The following is a 15,023-nucleotide window of genomic DNA, read 5'->3' on the forward strand; positions in this document are numbered from 1 at the left end:
GTCTCTCTCCTTTCAAAAGGTTGGTTCTCTAACTGTACCCATGCCCACCCCAGATTTCCTACTGTTGTATAATAAAGAATTTGGGTGGCTTGTGTCCCTGGTTCACGGGAGGTAACTTCTAAATCCTTGGGATTGTCTAAGTGATCCCAGCGTCTTCATTATTCATGGTGGGCTGTTCAGACCTTGTCTGAGTTCATACTAATGAGATGACTCAGGTTGGGGGCTGACTCTGTCGGAAAGACTGGCATTATGATTAGAGGACTGGGTTTTTTTTTTTTTGAACCAGATGATATCAGCCTGGGAGGGGAGGGGGATAGAGATTAAGTTCAATCACATAACCAGTGAGTCAATCAATAATGTTTACATAATGAAATCCAATAAAAACTGTGGACTTAGAGCTCTTCCTACTTAGTGTGATACATCAATGGCTCAGGAGGCATCATGTCCCGAGGACACAGAAGCTTCACATTTGAGACCCTCTCAGACTCACACTGAGAGGTGTCTCTCCATTTGGCTGGTCCTGAGTTTTAACCTTTATAATAAAACTGCAATCCTATGTGCAGTGCTTTCTGGGTTCTGTGAGTTGCGCTAGTGAATTATTGATGCTGAGGGGATAGTGGCCACTTGGTGAGAAGTGCAAGTGGTGGTGTGTGAAGTGAGGGGAGTCTTGTGGAAGACTGCGCCTTTAACACATGATGTCTGCACTAATTCCAGGCAGTTAGGACCAGGCGTGCACTGTCCCCAGGTGTATTTACTTATTTCCTACCACAGCCAGGGAACCCTACTCACCTGCCAGGAGGCTCAGTCTCCTCCAGACACAGGCCCCAAAGCCAGAAACAGAGACATGAAAATGGCCCCTGAGTTGAGCCTGCGTAAGTCTGGCACAATCAGGAAGGGTGAGGTATGGTGTGGAGGGCAGCCTCCTGGCTTGAGGGCAGTGCGTGCTGTGGGGTGTGCCTGGCCAGAATGTCCTGCCCCACAGGCTCCAGGCTCCTAGCTGGTCTGGCTGGCAGGGGTTCCCAGGGCCAGCTGGATCTGCCCTCCCTAGCCCCCTCCAGCTCTTCTGACTTTAGCATTCTCCTCCGGGCCTGGCCATGCAGTGTCCCCTTGGGTTGTGCAAGGAAGGGAAGTTTATTCTCTAAAACTGCTCAGATCCTCTCAAGCTTCCACCCCCTAGACTTGTCATTAATAATATTTCAGTGTTTTCCAAGTTGAATCAATTATTTCCCTTTTAAGTCTATTTTCCCTTTCTATCTATCAAAGTTTTATTCTGTTTCTAGCACCCACACACATAACAATCCTGTTTCGCCATGGAATGTAAACGGTAAATGAAAGAACTGGTTTAAACAGTCTCTTTGCATAGGCCAGTCCCTCATGGAAATATCCAGAATTTCAGGCTTTGTACTGATACTTTTGATACTCCCTTCTATATATCTGGGTGCATGAGGGGGGCTCCCCTGGTCGTGGGGAGTATCCTTGTAGTTCTTCTTGTTATGTGCATTTTTGCTGGTGTCCAACGAGGCATGACGGTCACACCTGGCCTTCTGGGTAATGTGCCAGCATGCTCCACAGGAGTCTGTGGCGTCCCACTTGTCATTGGAAAAGTGCCTTAGTGGACTCTTCATCCTGGCCAGGCCTTTGCATGAGCTTTCAGCCCCTCTGATCTTCTCCCTGGGGCATGTGGGAGTTTCTGGGTCCCCTGCATGACCAGGGAAGCCAGGAGCCCTGCCTCAGTCATGCCCCCCTACCACTGGGCACCCTCACTCTGCACCATGCTGGAAGTGGTGGGGGTATTCAGCAGACTTCTAGAGGTCTGTGGCCCCCCAATCCCCACCACTGAGTTCAGGGAAGCACGACTCAAGCACGGAGATTCTCAGTTCCCTGGGGATATTTCTAACCACCCGTGTCCCCTTATCCTTGGATAATGAGCTCCTGATAGTCTGGCTTCACTATCTTCTTCTTCCCCTCTGTCTCCAAGGCCAGAAGGGCAAAGCTTTCATCATTTTTCTTCTTGCACGACCAGGATGCCCCTACAGAGACCAGGATCTGCACCCCTAGGCCTGACTCTTGCCACACCAAAGGAATTTAGAAAATCCTTTCTCTGGACAAAGGTGGATTCCAGTCTGCTCAGTTGCTGGGAACTCAAACAAAAACCTAGTTGATATTCAAAGCTGGACAGTGACTTGCTCCAGCAAGATCTACCCTTGCCCTGAGCACTGAATAACAGCAGCGGGTGGAACCCTCTGGGCTACAGGACTCACAGGCTGAGGAAATAAATCTGAAATTATTTCAAAATATAATATCTTATTTACACATTCCTTTAAAAATATTTGTGGTGAGCCTAAAATGTGCCAGGCACAAGTTAAAACATAAATAGTCCTTGAAATTGTTTTTAATAAAATTTTAATTAAGACATAATTAACATGCCACACAATTCACTCTTAAAGTGTACAACCAATATTTTTTAGTATATTCACAGAGTTGTGTAATCATCACCACCACCTAATTTTAGAATATTTTCATCAGTCTAGAAAGAAACCCCATATCCATAAGCAGTAAACCCCCAGTATCCTCTCCCCCAGCTCTGGACAACCACCAATCTACTTTCTGCCTATGGATTTGTCTATTCTGGACATTTTGTATAAACAGAATCATATAATATGTGGCCTTTTAAACTAGCTTCCTTCGTTTAGTATAATGTTTCCAAACTTCATCCATGTTGTACCATGTATCAATGCTACACTGATTTTCATTGCCGAATGGTGTTCCATTGTAAGGATATGCCACATTTTATCTATACATTCATCAATTGACACACATTTGAGCCGTCTCCCTTTTTGGCTGTTATGAAGAGTGCTGCTATGAACATTTGTGTGTGAGTTTTTACGTGGACAAATGTTCTTATTTCTTTTGGGTGTATGCCACACCCAGGAGGGGAATTGCTGGGTCATCCAGTAACTCTGCTTCACAATTCTGAGGAAGGATCAAACTCATTTCCAAAGTGGCTGCATCAGTTACCACTCCCATCAGCAGTGGATGAGGGCTCCAATTTCTCTACATTCTCACCAACACTTACTCTTTGCGTTTTTTATTTTAGCCATCCTGGTGGGTGTACAGTGGTGTTGCACTGAGGTTTTGATTTGCCTCTCCCTGATCAGCATATTGTCATATCCAGGGCCATTCAAATATCTTCCTTGGAGACATGTCTGTTCAAATCCTTTGCCCATTTTTCCATTGGGTTATTTGTCTTTTGTAAGAGTTCTTTATATATCCTGTATGTGAGTTCCTTTTCAGCCCCTTTTAAATGTTAAGAGACATCTAAATCAAGGTCTGGGCAGGGGTTGCAGCTTTAGCTGTCTGTAGAGTTCACTGGAAGGTGACAGAAACCTTGCAAAGAGTGCATTCCATCCAGGCAGAAGGTTCCTGCCAGGGCAGACCCTGGAGGGAAAGATGCAGAACTGTGGGGCAGGCTGGGGCCTGCTCTCTGTTCAGTTACACCTCTTTCAAACACCTTTCTGCAGAGGGGTTTTGAGAGGTTCAACAGGTTGGAGGGGAGTAGGTAGGCTGGTTGGTTAATGTATTGAAGGCAGAATCCTATGGCTGGTTTTTCTCTTTCTTTCTTGAAGGGAACTTAGGCTTTTATTTCTTGGGCAAATGAGACAGGTCATAAAAAAGCATTTTGGCATTACAGAGGCATATGCAAATTTAAGGTGATATTCTTACTGTTACTACTGTTATTTGTAGGAACCAATGAAAACCCTGTCTAGGAAGAAATCACAGAGTGATTGGGGGCGGGCAGGGACAGAGGAGGTGAGGTGGTGAAAACCGAAAGGGGGAGGAGGCTAGCACAGTTTACAAACCCTGGTTACTTGTGTGTGTGTGTGTGTGTGTGTGTGTGTGAGAGAGAGCGAGAGAGAGAGAAGAGAGAAGAGAGAAAGAGCTTTGTGATTTCTGGCATATTCCTTTACCTCCTATATCATTATTTACTTAGTATTTTTCTTTAAATGGGCTCCTATTTCTTTTAATTAAACATATATTTATAATGGAAACTTTATATCACAGTTAACAAATGGCAAATTTGCATCATTTTCAAAATGGAATGCACCATATAAACAACTGAACAGTGTTATTAAATTCTAACTTGACGTTCCTGCCTTCCGGGCCCGAAGAGCTGCTGCCGACTGCTCAGCCTGGCTCGCCTCTCCTTGTCACTCGGGTCTCTGCTCAGGTGGTGCCTCCTCAGGAAGCCTTCCCAGCGCCGCCCCCCTCCACGCTGGCTTTATTCCTTTCACGGCACTATCTCAGTCTGAGGGATATTGTTTTTCCTCTGCGTGTCTGGCTTGGCGAGGGCAGGGCCTTGTCTGACTTACTCATTCTATCCCCACTGCCCAGCTCAATAAATAGCTGTTGAATAAGTAGCTATAAGCTTTGAGCTGCAGGGCTGTTCCCTAATTTGTTTTTCTCCTCTTAGCGAGTGTCACCCAGGTGTTAAAGGACACACCAGCCAGTGCCATGCTGCCACTTGCACCTCCATTTAACAGGAAAACTGAGCAAGACTCGAGAAGGAAGCAGCCTTCTGGGGTGTGATTCCCCAGTTCACATGGCCCCACCCTGAGCTGCGGGAATCCCCAGGCCTGCATCCACTCCTGGGCATCATGCCCTCCCTCGCCCACTTGCCATCCAGTGACCCCAAGGCACAGGTGTGCCTCACCAGCTTCCACCCTCCCCAGAGGAAAGGAGCAACATCCTGCCGACCTCACAGAGCTGCTGTGAGCATCACGGGGGACAGCTTATATGGACACACCTGGCAGAGAGAAGCTGCTCCACAAATGAGAGCAGACGTTCAAAGGGCCTCCCAGAGGATGGGATTTAATTACTGACTCTGCCTGCTGAAATCCTACCCTTTTTTTTTTGAACCCAACTTTTAAAAATAATAATATTATTTACCCTTTATGTGCCAGGTTCCTTGCTCAATAAGAGCTTTTTTAAAATCTATCATTTAATTTTAGCCTCACAGCAGTCCTATAAAGTAGAGATTTATTATGACCATTTTACAGATGAAGGAACTGAGGCTTAGAGTAGTTTCATGACTTGCCGAAGGTGATGCAGTCAACCCATATTCTTAACCATGATATTAAAACAGCCACTTAAATGCACCACCTAGGTAAAGACTCCTTTCCTGGCAGTCTTGCCTCTTCTAGATGCTCGTAACCCTGCACTATTCCTTCTCTGATGATATCTGCTCAATCTCCCTTGTGTGTGTGTGTGTGTGAATGTGGCAGGTGTCCATTTCTTGAGGACTGAGACCATATTTACTCATCTCCCTCCAGGGTCCAGCCAAGTTCCTGGCACAGTGCAGATACTTCACCTCTGTCTTCAAGGAAATCAAGGACCAAGGGCTCCTGGGTTTCTTCTGTCAGGCTCCATCTCTGGAGGACAGATAAAAGAAAATAACTGTTGCATTCCTGGAGATATGAATTAGCTCCATGAGAAAACCCCTGGGATGTTTACCTAGGAACGTGTGTGGAAGGACGCGGGCTAGAACCAGGAAACAGGCACGGCACAGATGTGCGGACCATCCTGGAGGCAGGAGAGGGGACCTCCTGGCCTGTCACAGGGTGGCTGTGCTGGACTTCTCCATCTTTCCAGATTCACTCTCCATCAGGCTTTCTGTCCCCACAGGAGATGAGAGGGAGAGCAAAGGCTGACACTGGGGTATTTATTCTACGTGTGGCGTCGGGGTGGGGGGCTGGGACTAGTAGCAGCTCTGATGACTGGACCGGGCCTCCATTCTTGCCTGGGTGCTTCCCCTGCACCCTGGCCTTGCCTTTGAGGAGTCCCTTACTAGACATTCTTCAAACTACCCTAGTTTGAGTGTGCCCTCATTACTGCAGGAGCCCTGATCTATGGGGTGCAATGCCCTCTCCTGGGATCTTTAGGCTGCTTCTGGAGGCTAGGGTCTGTGCTAATTCATCACATCTCCAGCCTGGCACAGCATTTGGGAGGTGATTCTCATGGTTAACATTTATTGAGCACCTATTATGTGCCAGGTGTATCACCTGTATTAACTCAAATAGTTCCCACAGCAGTGCCATCATTATCACCCCCACTCTACAGATGAAGGAACAAAGACAAGGGTTGAGTAATCTGCTCAAGGTCACATGTCTTGTCAGCATGTGGCAGGTCTGGGATTCAAACGCAGGCAGTGTGATTCCTGAGCCAACAGTGTGATTCTCAACGGGCTATCGGGCTGCCTTTTTGCTTGTTGTTGGGGGCAGGGGGTGTGGGGATGTCTACTAGCCTTAGGCAGCAAACGAATCTGTTTCTTGGCCTGCTAGGGTGCTCAGGTAGAATGGGCAGCAGGTGGAATTAGGTCACCATGGCAACTGGATTGCCTGGTTACACCCCCTGGTGAGCCCCTTGGGGCTGAGGTTCTACTGCCAGCAGAGAGAAGGGGATGTTGGCATGGGGCAATGTTTGAGGTACCAGATGCACTGGGAGGACCTGGAGGAATACCAGGTGGGTGGATCAGGCATGGGATACTGGGCAGAGGTGGGAGTGTCCCGAGGCAGGTGGGACAAGTGGGAATACTCTTGCCTGAAGTTGGGGGGTTTCCCAGGATGGGTAGTGGTGGCCTTTGCCTTTGTCAAGCCGGCATCCATGTGACCCTGGGTAGGCCTCTGAGGCTTCCTCCTCATTTGTCTCTGGCTCCAGAGCCACAGTTCTAGTCTTGTCTCCAATCCTCCCTCCAGGTCTGTGCCAACGTGATGGCCCCTCTATCCCAGGGCCATCAGAGATGGTGAGGAGAGAGGGGCACCATTTTCTCCTCTGGCACCACCGTGGGCACCCACTTCGGAGGGCTGGGATGTGTCCATTTCCCCAGCTGTGGGATGAGAGAATGGGCTTTTCCTTCCCAGACCCCAGGGGGCCAGGGGAGGGTCAGATGGAGTAGACAGGTCACCTCCCTGGGTTTATTGTAGGCCCTGACCTTCCTGACCAGAATGAAATCCTGTGGTGAGTAGAGGGGCCCTTTTCCTTCCCCTTGGGCTGAGGTCTTGCCCTGACAGGGTCTTACGCTGGTCCCCGTTCAGACCCAAGGGGCCCTGGAGATGGGGCTGGCACAGGGCAGGCAGAGAAGGCACAAATGGGGATTGAAGGACAGCCAGGATACGGGGACCTGCAGTGACCAGGGACAGTCTTGGGCAACATTATTTTCCTTTCAAAATTAATATTCTCTCACTTTTTAAAATTAGAAAAATATGGCAAAACTTCAAACAACCCATATCTTACTACCAATATAATACCTACTGATATTTTCTAAGAAGTAATACTTGATTAAAACTAAAATAGAATTTTAAAAATTATGTGAGCCTGGCTAGAAAATTCAAATAGCATAGAAAGTTCTAAATGGAAAATAAGTATCTTGTGTCCAACTCCCAGGCTTCTCCACTGTTCAATTAGTTTCTCACTTAGGCTTCCAAAAGAATTTTTCATAGCTAGATCTACATATTATCCTTCAAAAATTTTATCCTATCATACTGTAGCAATTATCCATTTGTAGTGGAGCATTTTTTCTGTTCTAGACCTTTTTGTTTTTTAACTTTTCACCTTGGCTGGTTTTACATAAAGCACAGAGATTTATCTGCCTCCTTCTTTTTTAATGGCTATGGAGCCTTCCTTCTTATGGAAGATGGTAATTCATTTTACCAACCACCTATGAAGTATACTTAAGTCATTTATGGTTTTTAGTTTTACAAATAAAGCTATATTCAACATGTATGTTCAAATAGCTTATCCAACAGGTGAGAGTAAAGCCATAGGAGAAGTTTCTAGCCATAGAAATGCTGGGCAAAGGGTAGACATGTTTAAATTTTCAATTGGTATGACAATATTGCCTTTTAAAGAGGTTGTACCAATTTATTTTCTCACTAATTGAGCACGACCATGCTTGTTCCTCTTTCCACTCCAAGATGGTCAAGCATTCTCTGCATCCCTAGGGCTCCTCACACACACATGCCTAGACGCTGCTGAGGAGAGAGTGTGGTGGGATCAACCGAGAGAGAGGAGCGTGGAGGGGTCTGGTTTCTCTGCCTTAGACACAGCCCCTCCATCCTCATTTGTTCTCTACTGGCCTTCTGAGAAAGATGTCCTGGGAAGAAAGCCCTCCTTAGGGACCCCTCCCTTCTGAACTGCCCACCCAGGCCCTCCTTCCCTCCTCTTCCTCCCCCACCCCATTGAAGGCAGCCTCACCATGGGGAGGCCAATGGCCTCATCTATGCCATACTGGGGAGGCAGGTCACAGCAGGTGAGCCAGGGAAGGCTCCCAGTCAGTCCCCACTTCTCTAAGCAGCTTCTCACAAAGCTCTCTGGTTTGCTTTTGACAGTCCGTGCCTGAGTGTGGGGGACCAATGCCCACGTCTGGGTAGCTCCTGTTCATGATGCCCGCACCCTTCCAAGCCTGAAGAACAGGATTGGGTCAGCACTAGGAGGGGCTGGGGATGCCATTGCTAAGGAAGGCAGAGAGGTGGGTGGAGTGGCTTTTGTTCCTCCATATTGGAAACCTCCAAGTGAGACAGAGCGGGACAAGCACTGAGACGAGACAGAAATGCCCAGATGGGTGGGGTGGGACCAGAAAGAGCTCTCTGCAGCTGCAACCAAGATGAGTGTCCAGACCCAGAAGACTACATCTTGGGGAGCACCGTAGGATGTAAAACAGCTGCCAAGACCTTTAAAGAATGGGAGAGAACCAGGGGAGGCCTTTAAGGCTGCTTCAGAAAGGGAAAGGTGTTTTGACCTGGCCGCTGCACTTGTGTCAAGAGGGCATGGATGAAATACATGCAGTCCCTCCATCCGTCACTGGGATACTGCTCCGAGGGAGAAGGAGGGGCAGCTTCTGGTTCGGTGAGGTGCCATCTTCAAGGTATATTGTTAAGTGAAGAAAGCAAAGTGCACAGGACTTCCAGTTAACCTGGAACACATCTTTTATCTCTGTTTTCTCTACTAAAAGGAATTAGAAAAAAGAAAGAAACCCATAAAGACATGACAGCAGATGAGAGAGGTCAACAAAAATTTCAAAAATGGGAAGCAGAGAGACCCATGACACAGACTTAGCCGAGCAGAAAGCTGAAAGCAAACTGCCTGGAAACGGGTCGGGATGATGGAATCAAGAACTCAGAAAAGTTCAGGGACCTCTGAGTGCCAGGATATGAGTCAGGTGGCAACAGAAAGGTTGATTGGAAGTCTTATGTGAGTCCTTGTCTTGCCCTGCAGTCCACTTGGCAGCCCTCCCCCAGCCTAGCAGAAGGCAGGAGCCTACCATCTGAGAGAGGTGACTCAGGGTCACCCACCCAAGGATAAGCAGGGATGAGCTTCTGGTCAGCTTTTTAGAACCTCACTGCTTAAGTATAAATCGAAAACTAGGGGACACTAGATATTTAAGGAAAGAATATTTTAAAGCCTATGTTAAATCATGTCACCGTAATATTTCAGTACACCAGAGATAATAAGAAGATCCTAAAAGCTTCTATGGAGGAAAAAAAAATACACACAAAGGATCAGGAATCAGAATAGTTTTGGACTCGTGTTGGAAGACAGTGGCTAAACACCTTCAAAATTCCAAAAAAAAATTCCAATCTAGAATTAAGTGAAAGCTAAACTATTAGCAAGAATGAAGGTAAAGTAACAATATTTTTGACATGCAAATTCTAAAAAAATTACCTCTGATGCATGTTCTCTCAGGAAGCTTTTGGAGAATGTGCTCCATTCACACTAGTACACAAACTAAGTAAAAAGAGGACATAGGATCCAGGAAACAAAGGATTTTAACACAGAGGAAGGAAAAATGAATTACAAGGATGATAGTGAAGGAAAACCCAATGAAGACAACAAATGGTGTAACAGACCTAGTAAGCAATGAGTCTAGATTAGAACTAGGGAGTTGGGGCTCCAGGCGAGATGCCTCCAGGAAAACAGAACGAACCTATAGATGACGTGATGTATAGAGCTACTGGGAGGAACGTTATAGTTCTGCAGAAAGTTTGGGGAAGAACTAATGAGTTACACTGAAACCTAAGCGAAAACAAACAAACAAACAAAGTGATTATTAACTCTGAGGAAAACAAAAGGTCTAACAAGAAAGAAAATATAATCATGTTCCACTAGGGAGCTCGGCTGTGAGCAATGTTTGAATAATACACATATATCATAATACATGTAAATATGAAAATAATACATATATAATAGTAATATAAACAAATTAGTTGAGGCAAGTCATTTTGTATCAGGAGGTTGGGGGAAAGAGAAGAAATATATATAGAGAGATGAAGTTTTTATTTTTGTAGTAGGAGGTTACAAGCTAATGGCTGTAATGAGGCCACGCTTTCCTCCCAACACTTTCCAGTCTCCAGACCCTGTTCTGGCCATTAGCTCCTGGGCCTCTGGGAGTACCAGAAGGTCAGCAGGCAGAGTGGTTACACTGCCTTCCTGGAAGCTAACGGCCTGGGTTCGAGGCTCAGCTCTGCCACTTCCTAGCTGTGTGGCTACAGCTGAGTTTCTTACCCTTGCTGAGCCTCAGTTTCTACTATTATAGAAGGTGTGACATGAGAGTAATGGAATCCAACCTCACATGGTTGTAATTAGGATGATTAAATGATCAAATGCACGTCAGGAGTTAGAGCAAAGCCTAGCACACGGGTCAGTACTGAGTGTGTGGAAGCTAATATTATCATGCTATTACTATCTCTTTTTTTCGAATGAGGAAACTGGCTCAGAGAAATGAAGTGATCTTTCCCAAATCACACAGCTTAGTAGCAGCAGATCATGGGGCCAAAACAGACTAAAGGCAAGGCCCATTTATAAATACCTGCAGGCTGTACCACAGGGCAAAGGGCTATTGATGTCATGGCCCAGGGAGCCCAGCCGGTACAGCAGGAGCCGAACTCAAGGCTTGTACTGCAAGTCGCGTTCTCAGCCCTGCTGGTGCAGGGGTAACACCAAGCTTACAGAGCCTGTCTGTGTCTGCCTGCCCTGCAGCAGAGAATCTCTAGGGGTGTGCACAGGTCCTTTCACAAGCTCCCCGCATGATTCTAATGTGGGACCCAGATGAAAACCACTAAAATAGAGGGCCTCAGAGGCAAGGGACGGATGGGATGTCAGGGAGAGGCACAGAAACAGCTTTAGGATGCCTGAACTGGAAGGAGCCAGGGGATCACTGAGGCTCTCCTTCTACAGGGGGGGAACTGAAGCCCACGGGGGGATGTGGAAGGTCCAAGGTCCTGCAGAGGGTGAGTAGCGAGGCTGGTGGCCTCCCTGCCTCAGGGCCTCCAAGCCTGCAGACAGCCCCGCCCCTTGTCTGGGTTAGGTGTGGAAGGGCAGCTTGATTTCTGGGCAGGCTGAACGTGTGAGTTTTGCAAATGGTTTTGACTTTTAAGTCCATTAGTGATTAATTCAGAGTTCCATTTAGAGCACACTGATCCATATTTGGAGGAGAACATTTTGTGGCAGCTGAGATGCAGCCACAATTCATCTGCGGGCAGCCCACCCACTCGGTGGCCTGGGAAGGCATGAAGTCCCGGCAGGGCCCTCCCACAGCAACCCACTCTGAGAGGGCTCTCCAGGGGGTGGGGCTGGGTGGGATTGGGCCCTTTAGGGGTAGGCAGCACAGCTTGAAGAACCTGGTTTAGGGTTCAGCCCCTACTCATATCTTCCAAGCTGTATGACTTTGGGCACACCCCTCAAGCTCTCTAAGCCTCAGTATAGCCATCTATTAAAATCACCACCCCTACACCTCTCCCACAGGATTGTTGGGAAGATTCACCGAGATAAAGAGCCTGATAAATGAGAAGAGCTGGTGGCAATCGCAGTGGGGGTTCCTTCTCTTTCCTTCATCAGTCCTGACACCCCCTTCTCAGGGGTTTCTGAGAAAAAGCTTTGGGGTCTGCCCTCTGAATTTAACACTTTCTACTGTGTGACCTCAGGCAAGTTATTGTACCTCCTTGAGCCTCTGAGACTTCATTCTGTCTGTAAATAAGAGATAATGGTCCCTTTTTTGCAAGACTATCATGCTGATTGTTTGAAAAATATCCATGAAAGTTGGCAGCCTGCAGTAGGCCACTCCCGGTGGGGAACCATGATGGACAGTGGGAGTGGTCACCCTGGGCCCCGTCCACAAGGTGGGCATGGCCTCAGAGAATTCCTAAAATTTTACAAAATTTACTGAAAGTCAGTCTGCATTTTATTTTCACCTTACTCCAGCAATTCTAACAGTGACAGTGATAAAACATTCCTTTTAGCTGGGCTGGCCACTCCCACCCCACCTCAACTGTAGGTCACTGGACACCAGCAGGGATGGCTTTCCTTCCAGACCCTGCACTTCCCTGGAGAATGTTTCCCCTCACCTGTGCCACACCCTGCTTTTAGACTCCCTGCCACTTGTTAGCATAGTCTCTGGTGACAGGGCATGGCCCCTACAAGGCTGATTAGCCTGTTTTCCATGAATAGCCACATTCCAGCCCCCATTGTCAGGCCCTTTCCATGGGTCAGCACAAGCCATTAGGGTTAGGACTTGAGCCTAGGTCTGTCTGCTCAGAGTGGTCAAACAACTTGCCTCAGATCGCACAGCTAGTAGAAAGGGACAGACGGGGATCCAGGTGGATCTACCTGACTGATCTGGTAGCATCCCAGTGCAGACAGGCAGCATACTCAGCTGGGGTCTTTGAAGGGACTTTAGGGTAAAGAGACTATTCACAGAGGCTGAGGGAAACATCTAGGGACTAGCCATTGCCCCCCCACCCCCTGCCCCTTAAGGCCTGAGGTGCCCAGATGGGGGGAGCTGGAGCTGTGGAAGCTGGCTACTCAGCCCTTTACAGGAGGGACACGGACAGAGACGCTGCTGGAGCCTGCTGAGGCCAGCAGAGAGAGGGAGGGATAAATCCCCCTGCCTCTCTCTCACCACCTCCATCTCCCATGGGTGCCTCCCTTGCGCCACAGCCATCTGGAAACCAGAGGCCGGGGGGCGGGAAGGGGGTGCAGTCGGCAGGGATCAGCTTGTCTGCAGCTGGAAAACAATACCAAGCACAGAACGGATGATTTTCTTTCCACTCTCCCTTGGCTGGGATCTGAAAGACATGTTTCCAGCCAGTGAGCTGTGAAAGGGTGAGTGGCCAGATGGGGAGCAGATCACGCTAAGTTCTCCTGGTGTTGGGCCTCCCTTTACCGTAATCAGGGCCCTGGGAGGGCCTCCTTCTCTACCCCCAGACCTCCATTCATAAACTCACCTTTCATGGCTTCACTTAGTCACGTGTCCCTAAATTCCACCAGTCAGAGGTTCCTTTGAATTAACAAACCACCCACCCGGGGAGTGACAATGAGGGGACTGTTAGTCACTCATTCCTGAGTATGAATTAGTTGGTCAGATTGCTTGCCTCCTGACACTCAGCTGAGATTAGAGATTTGATGGGGGAGACGAGAGGAGTAAAAGTGAGAGAACTGTAGAGGAAGACAAGAGGGCAGGCCCAGGTCAGCTTAGAGAGCTCCCATCATAGTCTAGGTCTGAGCTCTGGAGGGCATAGGCACAGGCCATCTGGGCTGCAGAAGAGAAGCATATACACGAGGCAGAGGGTGCAGGGGTGTCCCCAGGGCCATTGCAATGCAAGCAGTTGTATGTGCCAGGCTCCATGCTGACAGCTGATACACCTCCTCCCATTCAGTCCTCAGATATTTGTGAGGGGATATTTATTTGCTCCACGACAAAGATGAGGAGACTGAGGTCGGGTAGAATCAGAATCCTGCTCAAGGTCTCAGAACTAGCAAGTGGCAGAGTCAGGACTTGAACTTAGGTCTGTCTGGCTCCAGAAACTGTTTTTAACCAGCCTGTGGATCCACCCCACCACACACACACACACATACACACATACACACACACACACACACACATGCACACACATGTGCATGCACACACCCTTGAGTCTCCTGCACACTGAACTCCCACCACAGCCCTCCAAGAGGCATCACTGTTGCCTATTTTCTGGATGATGAAACTCCTCACTTCAGGGGTGAAGTGGGGTCACATGGCCCTGCTGTGTGGCCACACAGCCATCTCGCCCTCTGGCCTGTCACTCACAAGCAAAGCCCTGGAGCCAGTACGGAGGCCCACAGACAGAGACACGGCCTGCAGGAATGACGAGGACAATCGCTCAGTCCTGCACTGTGGAACCAGCTTGCTGTGTGGTTTGCTGGCCACAGGCAGTTGAGTTCTAATCCTGACTCACCCATACACCCTGAGTGACCTTTTTTATCTGGGTTGAGGGTGTAGCTGGGCAGATGGCCTGAGGTGGCACATTGGCTTCCCCAAAAAACATTGTTTCTCCATGTGCAGACAAGGGACTAGGCTGCATGAGGACAGGAGTCACTCCCGGCCCTGACATTTGTAACAAATACTGAGGCTGGTCCACACACTCACACACCTTTCCTCCCACGTGGCTCATCTTTGCAACCCCGCACGGTGTGCTGAGCACAGTGGAAGCCTCAGGATGTTTCTAGAAGGGTGCAATGATTGCTAACTGCCTTTCCTGTGTCAACCAATCTTGAGTCCTTTTCCTCCAAGGAGAGCCAGGCAGGAGTGGGGCTTTGCTGGTCTCCATTCCTCAACACTTCATGCCTCTCTTCTCAGCATCCATGACTTGAAGCTCTATCTCCCTGGGAAGTACTACAAGGAGGTGCTGCTGACCACGGACCAGGTCAGCTCCCTGCCGGCCCTGAGAGTGAGTGCAGGATGGTGGGGCAGGGTGGTTGTCACTGGATCTGCTGAGGGGTTGAGGGCACTGGGAGGGGTGAGGAGGGGCAGGCACTCCTATGGGGCCCCTGACTGGTGGCAGCCTCACTAGGGGAGCATAGGCCTCCAGGCAGAGGCCCCACAGGGCATAGTTTCCAAATACTTCTCACATCATATGGACAGATGTGGTGATTGTTGCCATTTATCAGGTGCACAGAGGTGAGGTGATTTGCTCCAGGTCTCACAGGTGAAG

General features: G+C 48.5%; 1 protein-coding gene across 1 annotated transcript in view; it reads left to right on the forward strand.

Annotated features, from left to right (window-relative positions):
- Positions 1-6,465: 6,465 nt before the first annotated feature.
- The window catches only part of CIB4 (calcium and integrin binding family member 4), a 45,482-nt gene continuing 36,924 nt past the window's right edge, over positions 6,466-15,023 (forward strand). The window contains 4 exon segments of the mRNA XM_073240225.1: positions 6,466-6,519; positions 6,981-7,011; positions 8,040-8,043; positions 14,669-14,759. Coding sequence (XP_073096326.1) covers positions 6,466-6,519; positions 6,981-7,011; positions 8,040-8,043; positions 14,669-14,759 — 180 coding nt within the window.

Source organism: Manis javanica, chromosome 1, assembly GCF_040802235.1.
Source record: "Manis javanica isolate MJ-LG chromosome 1, MJ_LKY, whole genome shotgun sequence".
NCBI lineage: Eukaryota > Metazoa > Chordata > Mammalia > Pholidota > Manidae > Manis > Manis javanica.